The sequence below is a fragment of the Bos taurus genome, chromosome 26, assembly GCF_002263795.3.
Source record: "Bos taurus isolate L1 Dominette 01449 registration number 42190680 breed Hereford chromosome 26, ARS-UCD2.0, whole genome shotgun sequence".
NCBI lineage: Eukaryota > Metazoa > Chordata > Mammalia > Artiodactyla > Bovidae > Bos > Bos taurus.
Genome location: NC_037353.1, coordinates 46840037 through 46858902, shown reverse-complemented (window position 1 = coordinate 46858902; position 18866 = coordinate 46840037). Strand labels below are relative to the sequence as shown.

The 18866-nt window shown below is 46.2% G+C and overlaps 1 protein-coding gene across 2 annotated transcripts in view; it reads right to left on the bottom strand.

Annotated features, from left to right (window-relative positions):
• Positions 1-18866, bottom strand: part of DOCK1 (dedicator of cytokinesis 1) — a 556534-nt gene that overhangs the window by 89836 nt on the left and 447832 nt on the right. For both annotated transcript variants that reach the window (XM_005225872.5, XM_002698580.6), the window contains exon 32: positions 8245-8303. In XM_005225872.5, coding sequence (XP_005225929.2) covers positions 8245-8303 — 59 coding nt within the window. The remainder of the gene's footprint in view (positions 1-8244; positions 8304-18866) is intronic.

Sequence of the window (18866 nt, the reverse complement as noted above, 5' to 3'; positions counted from 1 at the left end):
ATTTGCTTAAAAACAACTTTTGAGAAACCTTCTCAAATACTATTGCCCCATGACTAGTAATGAATATTACAGTATTAGCTGACATTTACTAAGTACAACTACAAGACAAGCCTCATGGAAAGAGCCTCGCTGATTCTCAGCATCATTTTGTGAGATGGCAACCATGCCTCCTTCAATTTTAAAAACTGAACTTTAAAAAAAAATTTAATAGACCTTATATTTGATAGCAAAACTGAGCAGAAGGTACAAAGATTTCTCCTACATTCCCACCTCATTAGCACCACCCTCTCCCAGGTGGGGGCCATCCTGAACTGTTTTACAGACAAAGAGACTGCAGACTGCCCTAAACCAGCATGCTGTCCACTGGAAATAGCGGGGCAGGATGGGAACCCGGGTCTGGGATTCTGAAACCTCGGCCATGTCCCCCACTCCCTGCTTGCTTGTCACGGCATCTTTCCAGGGGAGTGGCACTCACCAACCCTCCGTTAAAGAAAGGATGCTGGCTGTCCACAGCGCTCCCTTATCTGTCTGCTCTAACAATCACCCAGGCGCTGGGAGCTCCCTAGCGATCCAGTGGTTATAATGGCTTGCACTGCTGTGGTCCTGGGTTCAATCCCTGGTCCGGGACTAAGACTTGGCTGCACAGCCAAACAAAACAGACAGACACACAGCTGAAGCGGACAGGGGCCTGTCATTTTCTCTAACGTTCCAAGATGTGTCCCTCAGAAAGTAGAAACCGGCTTCTTTCAGGTTCCAAACCTGTTTATTTTTCTTTTCTATTTCAATTACTTTTTGGGAAATGTTGGTATTATACCTTTCGAGGGCTCTGCTTTCGACTGCTAACTCAAAAATCTCAGTTGTTTTTTTTTTTTTCATTTTTTTGCTGCCATTTTGCCTCCCCCGGGCAGTGGCTCCTAAACCTTGCTGGACCTAAACTCCTGAGGGCTGGGGGTGATGAGGGTGAGCTTCCAGAGAACCTGCAGTGACAAGAAGCCAGCAGAGGGAAGGAGCTGGGAGACCCTCTTCTTCCCCACACATGCCTGGAAAGAAGATGCTGGAAACCTCATTTCCAAAAAAAGGGGGTGTTGGCCTTATGTGAGATGACATAATTAAATTTAGAGGCAGGGTTATCCAGTAAGAGGTCTTTTAAAATTCCTGCCTTCTTATCTTTAATTTCATAATTTCTGATTTATTTTTATTTCACTCCATTATAATTTATATCATTTCTTTCCAACACATAATAGAAGACTGCATAAGAGTTAAATGCTTGAATGAATTATTTGCAACATTATGTTATTAAGACTTGTAATTTACCCAGAGTTAATTAATATTACTAATATTTTTACATAATCTGGAAACGGAATGGATACAATAAATAATTTAGCTTTCCTTAGAACTCAGCTAATACAGATTTCAGAAAAGAGAGCCATTAAATGAGTTTGGCTATTATAAATGAAGATCCCTTAACAAAACATATAATCCTCATAAGTGGCCTAAATGAAATGTATTCTGAGATTTGTACTGAGTGGACATACACACAAAACGTGACATTCAACAAGGAATCTGAATACTACTAAAATCTTATTAAAAAAATCTTATTAACCTCTACTAAATAAATACTTTGACTAAAGCTCTAATATAATGTGATTTTCATCACTTCCCCCAAAGCTTATTGTTTCTGAAAGGCATGTAACTGAGGCAAAGCATTCTCTCAAAAATGCTATTATATTCTGTCTCTCAGGTGTCATTTCTCTTGTATTATGTCTAAAAAAATGCCAGAGCCAGTTTCAGAGAACAGATGCTGGTGACAGAGCACAACTGCAGTTTCACAGAGGACTCTGTCCCCGACAGTCTTTGCTGCTCCAGGTTGGCAGGAGAGGATAGGATAGTAACAAGTGGTTGTGAACGCAGGGATTGGAAAAGTATGTTCCAAGAACAATGGTGTCTCCAAATTCACTGTAATTGTTACAGTGATCATCTCCAATGGTTACTCCTCCTATTAACGCAGGACAGGCTGGCCGGGTACCAGTGATGAGCCTCAGCCACAATGAGGTCCCCGAGTTTAGCCTTGGAGAACCAATGGTCCTCAAGATGAGAGAGGGCTGGATGCAGTTCTTTAGTATTCATCTTTTTATTTTTTTTTTTTTTCTTGTTCTGGCATTTGCATTATGGATTTCCCCTGGAGCATCTCTTGTTCAAATTTAATGATGAAATCAGGCTTGGAATCAATGGGGATCAAGGTGACTCTTGAACTGTAGACTTTAAGAAAAAGAGGACTTATTTTTCTGTTTGTATCCTTTTGAGACAAAGGACGAACACGCTAATTATCGGGTCACAGTGGGACTCTTTCACCTCTGGTCACCTCTGCCAAACTCCTGGTTTGTTATTTGTTGTTTTTCGGTCATTAAGTTACGTCTGACTCTTTGGGACCCCCATGGGCTGTAGCCCTCCAGCCTCTTCTGTCCTTCACTATCTTCTGGAGTTTGCTCAAATTTGGGTCCAAAATTCCTGGTTACCACTCCACAATTCTTAAAACCCCACCGGGAGTCTTTTTTCTCATGACAAAACATGGAGCTCATTTTTGGGGAACCAGACCGCTCTGTCTCAGGGAGGGGCTGGCTTCTGCCTTCTGAGCAACCTTCCCCCAGGGTGTCTGGAAGATCTCTTGAGGATCACGAGTGTTCAGAAATCCGGGACGTTAAATGTTAAACATCGTCTAATTCTGGGAAAATCTTCGTATACACAAGGGTAGGCAAGAGCCAAAATTTCCATCACCCCGTCAAACAGAGTCCGCCCACTGTTTTAACGGGAAACACACAATTTTTCCAAGTCTCCAAAAATACCCCCAAAGGGAATCTCTGCATGACAAATACCCCAGGCCCAGCCTGGCAGATAAAGATCTCCTGCAAGCCCATGTGTTCTGGCCACATCCCAGCGACTGCAGCTCCAGGGTGCTGTATGGAATAAACAAAGTGTAAATCGAGGTGAGAAAGGCACAGGGAGACGGGGCTCCTGGGCTGCTGCGTGGAGCGCGCTTTGATAAATAACTGAAGAGCTGGGTAAATGAGCACATTTCTCCCCCTCTTTTGGGGAGAGAGTCTGCCTTTGATTTCTCCTTTTGCACTCAAAATATGACAGGTATGGGAGGAAAAAAAAAAGAACCAGGACATGCTGCTCGGTCCCATGGGGCAGCGCTGTCTGTACTTGCATGAAATTCAGGAACAGAGACCCCGGATCCTCGCTCTGAAGCTTGCTCTGTACGGAGGCGGGTTCTGAATCATGCACGCGGCACACAAGACTCAAGGAAAAAGTCTTCTCAGGGTGTATTTGGCTCCGGGTGATAGGTAAGTAATTGTAAGAGGATGAATATATCTGACTTGTATTTTTTTTTATTTTCTCAGTGGAGCTGGCTCGATCAGAATGCCAATGTGGTCCCAAACCTGAACACATTTGAGAAAAAAAAAATTCTATAAAAAGACTGTGTAGAAAATAGGTTGTGTACATCTTGAGAAACTGAAACATGCTGTCGTAAATATCCAGAGTGGTGGCCTCAGCAGTGACACTTAGCGGGCAGGCTCCGACACGTGAGATTCACAACAGCAAAGAAAGAGCCAGGTGGCCGGAGGTGACCCCATGGAGTGACCTCAGGGTGGTGACCCCCAGAGCTGGCCTTAGCCATTTTGAGGGCTGCTTGGGCCTGATCTTGTGAGCAGCTGATATGTTTATTATTCTTTAAACATTCAAAAATAATTATTATTTTATACACAAGGAACCCAATCACGTGGGTTGATGATTATTTCTTTCTGTTACCATATTCCTGCCCTTCATGGATCACGGTCACGGTTTAGGTTTACACTTGACCTCCTGGCCGCTTCTTTTGCAGAGTCAAAGGTCCTAGGTGAAAAACTGCCAAACACAGCTCTGATGTGTGAATCAGCAGCAACGGATAGGGAGGAATTGGACACATTCTCTCTTAATGGCATCATTTACATTGCAAATCAAAAGTCTCTGTTGACTTGCTCAACTCAGCCTACTTGGAGCAAAAGGACAGGTGATGTTGAGAGAGCCCACCGCACTGACTGGTGGAGCCTTCATGAAGACCCAGAGATGACTTCACTGAGGGGCTCAGACTTCCCTGGGGCCGTCTCACCTTGCTTCACTGAAATCACACAGAGCACGCGAGCAGTCATTTTCAAACAGTGATCAATGTCAGGGATTCCAGAGACGACCTCAAAAACACTTTGAATTAAAAAAAAAAAGAAAGAAAGACAATCCGAGTGTCAGGAGTGCCCATTGGTCTGCTCAGCCAGGGCTCGAGCTGGCTTTTGGAGGCTCCCTCTGTGCCAGGAAGGGGTCCTTCAGTTGAAGGCCAGAGAGGAGGAGACAGTCCTGGGTGAGCTGAGCTGAGACAGCAACTACTAATCAAACAAGAAGGAAGCATTTTAGCGTGTTAATAACGTGTCTGAGTATCTGCCAGGATGGCTGTCTCTTCTTATCCTAAATGAAAAAAAGACTACCAAAAAGGTATTTTGGAAGGAAGCATTTGAAAACACACTTGGAACTGTCCTTTTAGGGAAAACAGACTAGCTCCCAGTTTGGACTTTAGAGTTGACACTGGATAATTCAGAAGAAGGTGCGGCCGCTCTCTCAGGAAGGGCCGGGGTGAAAGGTGAGTTCAGAGAGGGCCCTGGTGCAGAAGCACGTTGTGTGCCCACTGTCGGCCCAGCCACAGCAGGCGGAACCCACAGCATACTTGGACCCTGGCACGCGGAAAAGCCCCGGCTCCCACTTGTCCAGCCAAGAACAACTCCCTCCATCCTTGCCTGCCTTCCCCGGCCCCTCCCTTGAATGGGGCTATCCACGGAACTTTCCTGGCAGGAGGCCTGAAGTCTGTGACCTGCCAGGAAACATGACAGATGCACCCGTCAGAGCCAGATCAATTAAAATGAATCATGAGAAGTCCTCCTCCCTATCCGAGGAGCCTGAGCTTTTCCCTACAGAGATCATCATGTATATATATATATATATATAACAGGAATTATTGAACTTCAGGCTTGGAAGGCTCTTGCAAGCTTCCACCCAACCCCTTTATCTTACAGCCTAGAAAGCTAAGTGAGTCACGTGACAGAGGCCATGCAGCCAGGCAGGGTCACGGCAGGATGTGGGCTGGGGAGGGACTCACTTGGTCTCTTCCCTGGGAACTCAGGGTGCCTGCATTCTCCCCAGGGATGGCAGGAAGATCGAGGACAGGACGGAGCCTGGAGGGCTCTGTGTTGGGGATGCAGCAAAGATCTTTCACATCGAGAGCCAGTACTTTGATTCACACCCATATGTGCACCATCCTGGCTAACATTTTAATAGAGAATTTCTTTGTTATATTAATTCTCTGATTAATAAAATTGCTTTCATTGTGCTAATATCTTATCATTTTACTTCTCTTTTTTATTGTAGAGCCCAACAAGATGAGATCTACCTTCTCCAATTTTACACGTACAGCACAGCCTCGTTAACTGTTCGTTAATATGCACAACAGCAGATCTCCAGAACGCACGCATCAGGCAAAAATGAAACATCTTAGCTTCTGATCAGCACCTCCATGGCTCCCCCGGCTGACCCCTGCCCCTAGCAACCACCCCTCTGCTCTCTGCTCTAAGGAGTTTGACTCCTTTAGAGACCTCGTATAAGAAGACTCATGTGGAGTTTGTCCATCTATGACTGGCTTCAGTTCAGTTCAGTTCAGTCGCTCAGTCGTGTCCGACTCTTTGCGACCCCATGAATTGCAGCTTATTTCACATCTAACAACGGTCTTCAGGGTCTTTCTTCCCTTTGTATATGACAGGCCTTCTCTCACTGAACAGTATCTCATTGTACACACATACACACCACGTTTCCTTCACCTGTTCTTCCATCGGTTAGATGTACAGGTCTCTTCCGCACCTGACTGCTGTGAACACTGTTGCAGTTAACGTGGGAGTGCCTGCCTTATCCAGATTCTGAGTCCAGTTCATCAGGATAAGCAACCTGGAGTAAGATTGCTGGAGCATGGACCCTTCTGTCTTTAATTTATTGGGGAACCTCCATGCTGTTTCCCATAGCGGATGCACCATTTTACAATCCCACCAGCTGTGTACAATAGTCCCAAATTCTCTACCTTCTTGAAAACGTATGTTTATCTTTTTTTTGTTTTGTTTTTAAATAACAGCCATCCAACTGGTGTAAGGTAATGGCCCACAGTGGTTTTGATTTGCATTTCCTCGATGACTCGTGATGTTGAGCATCTTTTCATTTACCTACTGGCCATCGGTCTGTCTTCTTGGGAGAAATGTCTATTTAAGTCATTGGATAATTTTTTAATTGGTTTATTTGCATTTGTTTGTATTTTTGCTACACAATTGTAGGAGTTTCTCAAATACTGTTGATATTAATCCCTTATCAGACCTGGGGTTGAAAAATTTATTCCCCCACTTCATAGGCTATCTTTTCATTCTACTGTTCCCTTCCTCTGTTGTGTAAATGCTTTTTAGTTTGATGTAGTCTACTTGACTTTTTGGTGTCATTTCCAAGAAATCATTGCCAAGGCCAATGTTTAAAAGTTCTTCTCCTATGGTTTCCTTTAGGAGTTTTGTGGTTTCAGCCCTTAGGTTTAAGTCTTTAGTGCATTATGAGTTGATTTTGGTGTATTTTATTCCTAAATATTTTACTTATTTTTATGCTATTATAAACGGGATTGTTTCCTTAATTTCTTCTATAGATAGTATGTATAGAAAGGCAACTTTTTTCCCCTATGTTGTATCCTACAAACTTTCCTGAATTTATTAGTTCTAATACTTTTTGCTGGAGTGTTTAGGGTTTTCTACATATATGATCATATCATCTGCAAACAGATAATTTTACTTCTTCCTTTCTGATCTGGGTCCTTCTTACTGCTTTTTCTTACCTAACTAGTCTGGCCAGAACTTCCAGTATTAGATGAAATAGAAGGGGTGAGAGTAAGCATCTTGTCTTATTTCCAACCTTAGAGAGAAGTTTTCAGTTCCTCATCATTGAGTATGATATTAGTTGACAATATATGACCTTTATTATGTTAAGTTACATGCCTTCTATACCAAGTTTGTTGAGTTTTTAGCACAAAAGAGTTTTGAATTTTGTCAAATGCTTTTTCTGCCTCTATTGAGATAATCGTTCTTATTATCCTTCATTCAATCAATGCAGTATATCACTTTAACTAATTTTCATGTGTTGAATCATTTTTATTATTCAATCCTTATTATGTCCTTCCTTCTGCAGACTCTAAGTTTTTGTTTGTTTCTTAAGGTCCTTGAAGCGTAATGTTGGGTTGTTTAGGGGAGATCTTTCTTGCCAGCACCACAGATGGTGGACCTAACTGACACAGACAGAACATTTCACCTCACAGATGCAGCAGAATACACACTTCTCTCAAGTGCACAAGGAGCACCTGAGGATATATCACACGTTAGGTCACAAAACCACTAACAAATTCAAGAATATTGAAACCATACCAAGTATCTTTTCCTACCACAATAGAGTTAAAGCTAGAAATCAGTAACAGAAAGAAAACTAGAAAACTACAAACACATGGAAGTTTAAGACCACACTCCCAAACAACCAATGGGTCAAAGAGGAAATCAAAGAGGAAATGGAAAATTATCTTGAGACAAAGGAAAAATGAAAACACAACATACCAACACTTGGCGAGGCAGCAAAAGCAATGCTAAGAGGGAATTCATAGGGATAAAGGCCTATGCTCATTTCTTATCTCAAACACACATAGCCCTGGTTGTTTTGACTGCACAAGTACTCACCCTACCGCCACCTAAAGACGAGCCCAGTTTTGAGTGGGCAAATAAACCCCTTTGAAGGTAGATTATGCGAAACTGAAGACAGTAAGGGATGGCGTGCATACCAGTAGGATGAGCTACATTGTTTGATTCATGGAAAATGGAGGAAACGGTAGCGACACCCAGGAGCAAGCGTTCCGATGCACAGCTGTGCTCGCCTGACACGAGAGGGCGCGCTACTGACTTTTCTGTCTCCTCCACGATCAGATCTGCTTCCCTTTACTGTGGTCTCCCATCTCTTGTTCCCTGAAAGCACTAACCGCAAAGGTAGCCAGGAGTTGTTCGGATTTTTAAGATACCGCAAAGCTGACAGACGGGGCCAGCGTCACTGCCTACCACTGACTCATGAGGTTCACCGCGTTGCCCTGAAATCCCAGTTACTCACCGAGATTGTACCACATGTCCCTGATCTCGAAGCCAATCTGTCTCCGCATGTCGCCGTACCTGAAAACCAGAGACAGGAAAAACACTGAGTCACTCCATGCAGCATTTGAACATCAGGCTTGGATTACTTTTATTTACTTTTATTTTTGGCTGCACCACGCGGCATGAAGGATCTTAGGTCCCCGGTCAGGTTTTTGAATCTGACCCCTGCCTTGGAAGCATAGAGCCCTAACCTACTGGGCCTCCAGGGAAGTCCAGACTTGGATTATTTTTACGTGCAACGAAAGTCTCCCATCCCTGAGGCCAATAAAGAGGGTGTCAAAGCATCAACTTCTTCTGCCCCCGAAAGGAATTGGAGGAGCAATTCAGCTGAAAACCTCACTTTCCCATCATCACGGATTACATAAGGGCCTCTCCTCTGTGGGAACATGGGGGAGACGGTGCAGAGAAATTCCTTTCCTTTCTTCCATCTCTCATGGCAGGAGAAAGAGAACCTGGTCCCTGGGCCCGAGGGGGAGTTTGCTTTGCATGCATATCATTAGCATCTAGGCACCAGACACCAGATGCCATTGCACAGCCCGGCACACAGTAAACACGCCTCACATGTTAAATTAAGCCCCGGAGTCTTAGGCAATCAGGCCCGGGAAGGCCTCTTCCATGGCGCTCCCAGTTCCCATCCTTCTTCATCATTTTCAGTGTAAGGAAGGACTTAACACCAAGAGATGTCAACAAACATTCCCCCCCGCCCCCGCCCATTTTTGTTTATCCCGGGAAAATAAATGCTAATTTTCTTCCCAGTGGGTCAGCAGAGGGGGTGTTGTTTCATGAGTAAACAGAATTTGATGCTTCAGAAGATAAACCTTTATTAGTTTGTGAGCAATTTAACGTTTCCCTTTATTGCCTAAGGAAAAGGCTGATTATATTAAAAATAATAATTTGCAAAATGATCCCACAGTGTTGCAGCATTGCAGCTGTGGATCGGCACCTGCCCCGCGCATCCCCGTGTCAGCTGACATGGGAAGAAAGCTCTGATTACGGATGACTGAGTTGTGACTCCAGAGGCAGAGATCGGGCTGGTACCTCAACAGCCCCAGCTGGTGCCACCTTTCATCAGGGTCTCGTGTGCCTGAAGCACCTGTCTGTCACTTCCAGCAGGAAAGGACTATGGACCCTGTGATCATCACAACCAAGAAAGATAAACAAACCTGGCAGCTCCCCTTGGAGAAGTCAACCTTGGGAACATCCCAGTCGGACAGGTGCCAGGAGGCTGTACATGTGGAGAAACTGATCAGAGCGGGCAGTGTTACCGCCCTTCCTCCGAGGACAAGCCGGTCCTCCGAGGTGAATGCAGTGCTGCCCAGCGACTGGGGCAGGTAAATTCTGTGAGTGAGAGAGAGGGTCTCTCTGCCCGGGTCTGCGCCCACCACCAAGATACAGTGAGCAGGGACCCGGCCACCCTTCGGTGTCTAGCTGGCACCCCAAAACACCCCAGGGGTACACAATCCGAGCACAGTAAGGGGTGCTTCCTTTTGAGGCTTGGAGAGCTGTTTTTCATCCCCATTTTGCTCCTGTAGGAATGACAAAGGGGTCCCAGCAGCGCAGGCCAGGCGAGGAAGTGGTTGGCTGCGTGATGACTGGGAAGATCATCCTCCCAGCATTTGCCAGGAGAGGAGGATTGGGGAGGGAATACCGTGCTCCATCCAGGGCAGATGCTTCCTCCCCAGGCTGGGGGGATGCTTGCTGTCCAGGGGGATGAGCTGCCTCCCAGCGGAGCACATGTCTGGGGTAGCGGGGAGTGCAGCATTGCAGGGAGGACCCCGAGGATGCCAACACACCAGCCTCGGCCTCCAGGTGCTCAGACTGCAGCACAGCGAGGGGGAGGCCAGAGGCCCTGAGGAGGTGACAGCCTGGTCCTGGGCAGGCGCTGTCAGTCACTAACACAGGCTCTAAAGACCCTGGCAACTGCCAAGCAGTTGCTTCCCGGTCTGGGATGGTAGCTCTTGAACAGTACGAGTGGTGAAACCCAGGTGGATCTCCATCAGTGTCCGAGCCTCTCCCCCTGACCTAACTCCCTCTCTCAGGTCTTACACTGATTCAAATTAAACCCCGAGGTTCAGAAAGGTAACGGGCAGGGGAGCCCCAGCTGTAGCGCCTTCGCCATTTCGGTCTGGATCACCAGGAGGGACCCGATGGATGTCTCAAGCCTTACGGCAACCCTCGTCCAGAGATGGAGTTGATGCAGGGACCGCAGGAGAGGGAAGCCAGCCCCGCCCCCTGCTTCTCCACGCAGCTCACAGTGCTCGCAGTGCTGGCTGAGTGCTGGGCGGGGCTTAAGGATGCTTGCCTTACACTGCTCAGCTACGCTTCACCATCTTCTCTGTGGAAAGTGATGCGTCTTCACAAGTATTTGAGAACAGGGAGGATGAGCAAAGATCTGAGCATATATCCCTCATGAGAGTTAGGCTGCCTGGATAAAGGTGCTAAAAATGCCGTTTTAATAGTCAAGTGAGACACAGGAGTGCGAGGTTGGTACAGGAGGCATAAAGAGCTCGAAGGTGAAGGACAGGACAGCATCTCCCTGGCAGCAAGACTGATCTTTTCTCCAGCTTTAATAAAGCAGGCAGCTTTGATGAATCCATACACATCTCAGCGTAATCCGCAAATAGAGTCACAGCTGTCACCAGAACTTAGGAGGGATTCCTGAACCATTCAGCTGTCGTCTCCCAAGGAGGAGACAAGCAGCAATGCAGAGAACCTGGGATCCAGGGCTGGCGGCTTTAGGGTTTTCGTAAGAGTCCATCCTGAAGACTGATGGTTGAGGGAACAGAGCTAGTCCTCAGGGGCGGGGGAGCAAGATGACTTGGCCAAGGTCACAGGGCAAGAGGAGAAGAGACTGCAAGTCTGCAGACTCCCACAAATCCCCGTCCCTCCCCCCGGCCCGCACCTTGAGGACCAGAGAGGCGTCCACGAGTCACAGCATAGCACTGTCCCATGCCTCAAGCTGTGCGTGTTACGTTTCATTCTTGTGGTAAGCCCACGTGGTGAGGAAAGAGACGTTCCCACAGCCACTTTCCCACTGAGGAAGCAGAGATTCCTGCTGCTGAAACGACACGCCTGTTTCCACAAAGCTGGGGTCACCAGGCACTCCGACCACACCCAGCTGCTCTGTGCCCACCCACACAGTGAGCAGACACCTCGAAAGGGCCAGCCCGATGGGCCCCGAGAAGTAATCCTTTAGATGTGAGCCTGGATAGATCTCAGATCCCACATCCAGGCCTACAGCTCTAACCCAAAACAGCATGACTCTGGTCTCCCCGGCCTCATCTCAGCACCTGCTATCCTGAATCTTCACCCCAAGCAGCAGAAACAGCATGTCCACCAGAGACAGTCATCCAAGTTGAGGGGTCAGCAAACGGAGCCCCAGTCCCAGCACACGGGGAAAGTCACCTGACCACCCTGACCCACGGTCTCTTCATCTGTGGTATCGGGTATTGATGGCGTGACGCATGTCTCTCTCTTCATCTGTGGTATCGGGTATTGATGGCGTGACGCATGTCTCTCTCTTCATCTGTGGTATCGGGTATTGATGGCGTGACGCATGTCTCTCTCTTCATCTGTGGTATCGGGTATTGATGGCGTGACGCATGTCTCTCTCTTCATCTGTGGTATCGGGTATTGATGGCGTGACGCATGTCTCTCTCTTCATCTGTGGTATCGGGTATTGATGGCGTGATGCATGTCTCTCTCTTCATCTGTGGTATCGGGTATTGATGGCATGATGCATGTCTCTCTCTTCATCTGTGGTATCGGGTATTGATGGCGTGATGCATGTCTCTCTCTTCATCTGTGGTATTGGGTATTGATGGCATGACGCATGTCTCTCTCTTCATTTGTGGTATCGGGTATTGATGGCGTGACGCATGTCTCTCTCTTCATCTGTGGTATCGGGGTATTGATGGCATGATGCATTTCTCTCTCTTCATCTGTGGTATCGGGGTATTGATGGCATGACGCGTGTCTCCCAGGCTTTGGGGAGAACGAGACGTTGCCCTTGTTTGTCTGAGCAAACAATGAAGTCAGGCTGGTCCTTCCTTTAGAAGCTTAGACTGGCCTTCTCACAGCATCCCCCCATGGTTTCCATGGTCATTGAGACTAATTTTTCAGCAAGCATCACTCATTGCTTCATGATTTACTGAATATGTCCTGGAGGCCAGCACAGAGCTAATATGGGAACAGTAATGTAATGTGCAGAAGAGACACAGTCCACAGACGTGCGGGGCCTGTTCGCTTAGTAGCAGAGATGGCCCAGGACATGCAAGTACGTGTATATAGTCTTTCTCAAAGGGCCATGATCATGGTTCGTTAGGAAAAAGTGGAGTGGGTCCAGGTTGGCTGTGGGTGAAGTTTGCTCTGAGAGTAATGTTGACTTTCAGATTTGAAGAAGGAAAGCTGTAATTCAGACAGATATGGGACGCAACCAGCAGGATCAAAGGCCCTGTGGCGGTGGGTGGGCGGGGCGCAGATAGGTAGGTATATGGACCACAGAAGGCTGGAGGACAGGGAGCTTGCCTTACTGCTTCCCCTTAAGAGGAGGGCTGTGTTGTGAACCAAGGCTTCAGAGGCAGATCAGTAAGTTTCAAAAATTTTCTTGAAATGAGAAATATACTAAGAGGCACACACATAAATATATGTGCACAAGAGTTTCATGAGATAATGCTTAACTTTACTACCTGCCATGAACTCTAATGCTTTCTTATATTCTATTTGAGTGGGGGATAAAAAGGAAAGAAAGAGGTATGTTGGTCTTGGCTGGTGTGGGTTGAATTGTGTCCTCCATAAAAATCTGTTAAGACCCTAATCACTGCTGTCTATGAATGCGAGTGTGTCTGGAAGAGCATCTTTGCAGAAGGAATCCTGTTAGCATGAGGTCATGCTGGACGGGGCAGGCCTTAAATCCAACCACTGGTATGCTTATCAGGAAAAGGAGACGTTTAAGGACAGAGACACAGGGAGGAGGGCCATGTGAGGATGAAGGCGCAGCTAAGGAGCATGACCACAGCGAAGGATGGGGCCGCCCCAGAAGGTAGGAGAGAGGCAGGAAGTGCTCCCTCTGAACTTCCAGGAGGAACCAACTCTGTTGATGCCTTGATTTCAACCTCTGGTCTCTGCAACTGGAAGATAATGTATTGCCGTTACTTCGAGCTGCTCAATTTGTACTCATTGTTACCTTACGGCAGATGGCTCTAAAAAAAATTAATACAACGGCCCATTAGGTTGCTATCCTGGCCCAACAAAGGGCTGAGATGCACAAGGGCTGATATTGAAGAATGCTGTCTTAAGGGGAGACCACAGAATCATCGAGACTTGAAGAGCTCCATCACTGAACAATTGGATGGAGGAGTCTGACAACAGTGCAGAGAGGCTGAGATGGGAGAAGGAAAACCTACGACGGGGTTCTGGGAGCCCAGACAGGAGCCGGCCAGCAGCCAGAGCCAGGAGCGGTGGAGGATGGGGAGAGACGGGAGGCATGCAGGGAGCTGGGGGAGATGATGGGTGGGCCGAGACATCTTTGTTTTTATGGGAAAGACTGGAGGTAGGAGGAGGAGGGACCCAAGACTGATGGGAATAAGCCTAACTAGACACAGGGACAGATGTGTCCTCCACTGCATAAAGTTTTATCACGGTCAGTAAAAACCACGTCACTAAAAGAAGATATGGTATATACTGACAACGGAATATTACTCAGCCATAAAAATAATGGAACGACGCCACTTGCAGCAGTTTGGATGGGCCTAGAGATGATCACACTAAGTGAAGGACGTCAGGCAGAGGAAGACAAGTATCACACGATATTGCTTACTTGTAGAATCTAAAATGTAACACAATTGAATTTATTTATAAAACAGAAAGAGACAGAGAAAATAAACTTGGGGCTACCAAAGGGGAAAAGGACAGGGTGGGGTCATAAATGAGGAGTATGGGATTAACAGACGCACAGTGCTAGTATAAAATAAACAGCAGTGATTTACTGTACAGTACAGGGAAATACATTCACTATCTTATAATAACCGATAATGGAAACAATCTGAAAAAAAAATACGGAGTCACTTTGCTGTATCAATTCAGTTCAGTTGCTCAGTCATGTCTGACTCTTTGCGACCCCATGAACCACAGCATGCCACCCTCCCTGTCCATCACCAACTCCTGGAGCTTGCTCAAACTCATGTCCATTGAGTTGGTGATGCCATCCAACCATCTCATCCTCTGCCATCCCATTCTCCTCCCACCTTCAATCTTTCCCAGCATCAGGGTCTTTTCAAATGAGTCACTTCTTCGCATCAGGTGGCCAAAGTATTGGAGTTTCAGCTTCAACATCAGTCCTTCCAATTAATATTCAGGACTGATTTCCTTTAGAATGGACTGGTTGGATCTCCTTGCAGTCCAAGGGACTCTCAAGAGTCTTCTCCAACACCGTAGTTCAAAAGTATCAGTTCTTCAGCACTCAGCTTTTTTTATAGTCCAACTCTCACATCCATACATGCCTACTAGAAAAACCATATCTTCGAGTAGATGGACCTTTGTTGGCAAAGTCATGTCTCTGTTTTTTAATATGCTGTCTAGGTTGGTCATAGCTTTTCTTCCAAGAAGCAAGTGTCTTTTAATTTTATGGCTGCAGTCTCCATCTGCAGTGATTTGGGAGCCCCTGAAAATAAAATCTCTCACTGTTTCCATTGTTTCCCCATCTATTTGCCATGAAGTGATGGGATCAGATGCTGTAATCTTAGTTTTCTGAATGTTGAGCTTTAAACCAACTTTTTCACTCTCCTCTTTCACTTTCATCAAGAGGCTCTTTAGTTCTTCTTTGCTTTCTGCTATAAGGGTGGTATCATCTGCATATCTGAGGTTATGGATATTTCTCCCAGCAATCTTGATTCCAGCTTGTGATTCATCCAGCTCAGCATTTCACATGACGTACTCTGCATATATGTTAAATTAGCAGAGTGACAATATACAACCTTGGTGTATTCTTTTCCTGATTTGGAAACCAGTCTGTTGTCCCATGTCCAGTTCTAAGTGTTGCTTCCTGACCTGCATATAGGTTTCTCAGGAGGCAGGTCAGGGGGTCTGGTATTCCCATCTCTTTAAGAATTTTCCACAGTTTGTTGTGATGCACATGGTCAAAGGCTTTGGTGTAGTCAATAAAGGAGAAGTAGATGTTTTATTGGAACTCTCTTGCTTTTTCCATGATCCAACAGATGTGGCAATTTGATCTCTGGTTTCTGTCTTTTCTAAATCCAGCTTAAAAATCTGGAAGTTCATGGTTCATGTACTGTTGAAGCCTGGCTTGGAGAATTTTGCACATTATTTTGCTAGCTTGGGAGATGAGTGTAATTGTGCAGTAGTTTGAACATTCTGTGGCATTGCCATTCTTTGGGACTGGAATGAAAACCGAACTTTCCATTCCTATGGCCACGGCTGAGTTTTCCAAATTTGCTGGCATATTGAGTGCAGCACTTTCACAGTATCATCTTTCAGGATTTGAAATAGCTCAACTGGAATTCCATCACTTCCACTAGCTTTGTTCATAGTGATGCTTCCTGAGGCCCATTTGACTTCACATTCCAGGATGTCTGGCTCTAGGTGAGTGGTCACACCATCATGGTTATCTGGGTCATGAAGAAATTTCTGTATAGTTCTGTGTATTCTTGCCCCCTCTTCTTAATACCTTCTGTTTCTGTTAAGTCCAAATCATATCTGTCCTTTGTTGTGCCCATCTTTGCATGAAATGTTCCCTTGGAATCTCTAATTTTCCTGAAGAGATCTCTAGCCTTTCCCATTCTGTTGTTTCCTCTATTTCTTTTCATTGATCACTGAGGAATGCTTTCTCATCTCTCCTTACTATTCTTTGGAACTCTGCATTCAAATGGGTATATCTTTCCTTTTCTCCTTTGCCTTTAGTTTCTCTTCTTTTCTCAGCTATTTGTAAGGCCTCCTCAAACAAACATTTTATCTTTTTGCATTTCTTTTTCTTGGGGATGGTCTTGATCACTGCATCTTGTACAATGTCACGAACCTCTGTCCATAGTTCTTCAGGCACTCGGTCTATCCAATCTAACCCCTTGAATCTATTTGTCACTTCTACTGTATAATCATAAGGGATTTGATTTAGGTCATACCTGAATGATCCAGTGGTTTTCCCTACTGTCTTCAATTTAAGTCTGAATTTGGCAATAAGGAGTTCATGATCTGATCCACAGTCTGCTCCCAGTCTTGTTTTTGCTGACTGTATAGAGCTTCTCTGTCTTTCGCTTAGAGCATTCATCTTCTCCTGTGAGAACTCCAAAATTATAACTCACTGCTGAATAAGCGTCTATAGGAGAATGTTGGATTCCACCCAGAAAAGATACCCCACATCCAAGGGCAAAGGAGAAGTCCCAGCAAGACTTTGCTATACACCAGAAACTTACTATTGTAAATCAACTATACTTCAGATAAAAGGAATGTAGTATCACTAATGTGCGCAAGCCAGAAGCAGTTCACTTAACTCTGTCAAAAGGACCTTGGCACAGGTTACAGCTTGTTGAGTCTATCTCCTCCGGTTCCCTTCTAATTCTTATTATATAGTGAATTTATTTGCAATAATTTGAGCCTCTTGGGGAAAAAAATAGCACAAACACAAATTAAACATCATATTCTCTTTTATAATTTGGAATGCTCTACCGCAGCTTCTTATTAGGTCGCATGCAAAGCAAGGCTTGTCCCCGTGTACTCTTCCCTTTCGGTTCCCCTAAAAAGTAGTGTGTACATCAGTGTGTACAAACTCAACCCCTCACTAATGTTCTAGAACCCAGTGTTTAGAAAGATGATGATTTTTTTTTTTTTTAATATGGTATTTGGTCCAGTAGTGAAACCTGTCCTCTAAGAACAGGCAGGTATCTGAGGATAGACTTCTATAGTTAAAACGAACCAAAAAAGAATGAGAGACACTCCGGGACCAAGTGAGGAAGAGGGTAACGGGAATGACACACGTCAGTCACACGAGTTCACCGACCCGGGGTTGCACCGACCCGGGGTTGGCCATCAAGCATTACCCTCTCAGCGGACAGTTGTAAATGAGCATTTTATGCTTAGATCTGCTGGAGGCCCGTTCATGAACCGCTTCCTCTCTCAGAAAGAAGTCTGGTTCTGAATACAGAAGCCCATTTGCTGTCACAGCACCCCATGGTCCCCACCAGGACACATGATACCTTCCAGATTAAAATGTCCACACTGGCTGCTAATTCTAAGCCAGCTCTTTCACACTGGACTCAAAGTATCCTGAGCCCCCGGAATGTGCAAAGTGCGTGGGAGGATGGAGGTGGGGGATTACCGACGGTCAGGTTTCGCACTCTGTCGACGTCTCTGTCCTTTGTTAGGGGTCACTAGCAGCAAGGATGTCTGAAGGTGAGTCCGTTACGTGTTCTTAGTATGGACTCTAATTCCTACGGGTTATTTATTTCGTGGTTCATTGCCAAATCTTGTACTCAGCTTGGGTTGGACATAATCAGTGCTCTGTGCAGTATGGCCCATTCTTTTATGCTACTCCCGTGCGCTTTGGGGAACGCCTCTGGAATAAATATCCTAATTATCTCCCCAACCTAGGTCATCGGGAGGACACGCAGCTGAACAGGAGAGAACAAACAGGCAGATCTTCTGATCCTGGCATTTTCTGTTATTCTGGGCCACAGAGCTGTCGACCCGGAAGATCCGAGAAGCTGAGGGGCCTGCAGAGAGGAAGAGGAGCCGGGGGCGTGTGGGTTCCACGGATTCACAAACCCGGCAGCAGCAGACAGGCTGATGGGGAGACAGTCAGAGGCGATGAAACGGGATGGCACAACTCCACTTTCAGACCCCCTGGCCTTCCCTTCTAGAAAAAAGTAGCCACCCGCATTACGATGTCCACTGTGCTGGACATCAGCACCCAGCCACTTGCCCAGACCACTGGGGTTAATCCCTGTGTCACTTGGTCCCTCGTGCCCTGCGCCAAGTCCCAAGTGCCCCAATCCTGGCCACTCTCTCATGCTGCAACAACCCAGAGCACCTCTGCTTAGAGAGGGGGCCACACCCCTTAGGACCGCATAGCCCCTTTTGGGACTGGCTGTTCGCTGGCATGATGCTCTCTGGTAAACAACTCAGCCACCTTCACCACTGAAGCTAAGTACCACCACATGCCAACTCCAGGCTGCGAAGGCACCCAGGTGGCACTTGCGATCTACATCAGTCATGCTTTTTTTTTTTTTTAATCTTTTTATCTTGTATTGAAGCATAGCCACTTAACAATGTGGAAGCCCTCCTAATATTTCTTATGCAGGTTTTGCTATTTAGAAATTAAAATTGCACATGGATGGTAAAGTGTTTAAGGTGCAGCAAGAGGCAGGGAAAATGCAAACCTGCCTTGGGTCTTAGCCACGCGGCCTCATAGGCCAAGAGTGCTCATCACAGACGCCGGAAATGGGGTCTCCTCGTGGGCCCGTCACGGCTGCACACTGAGCTAGCAGCCCCAGAAGAGGAACCGTGAGGCTGCCCCCAAGCTGAGACACTCCTGCAAAGACACTTTCTGGAACGCTTGGGGCTTTTTCCCTC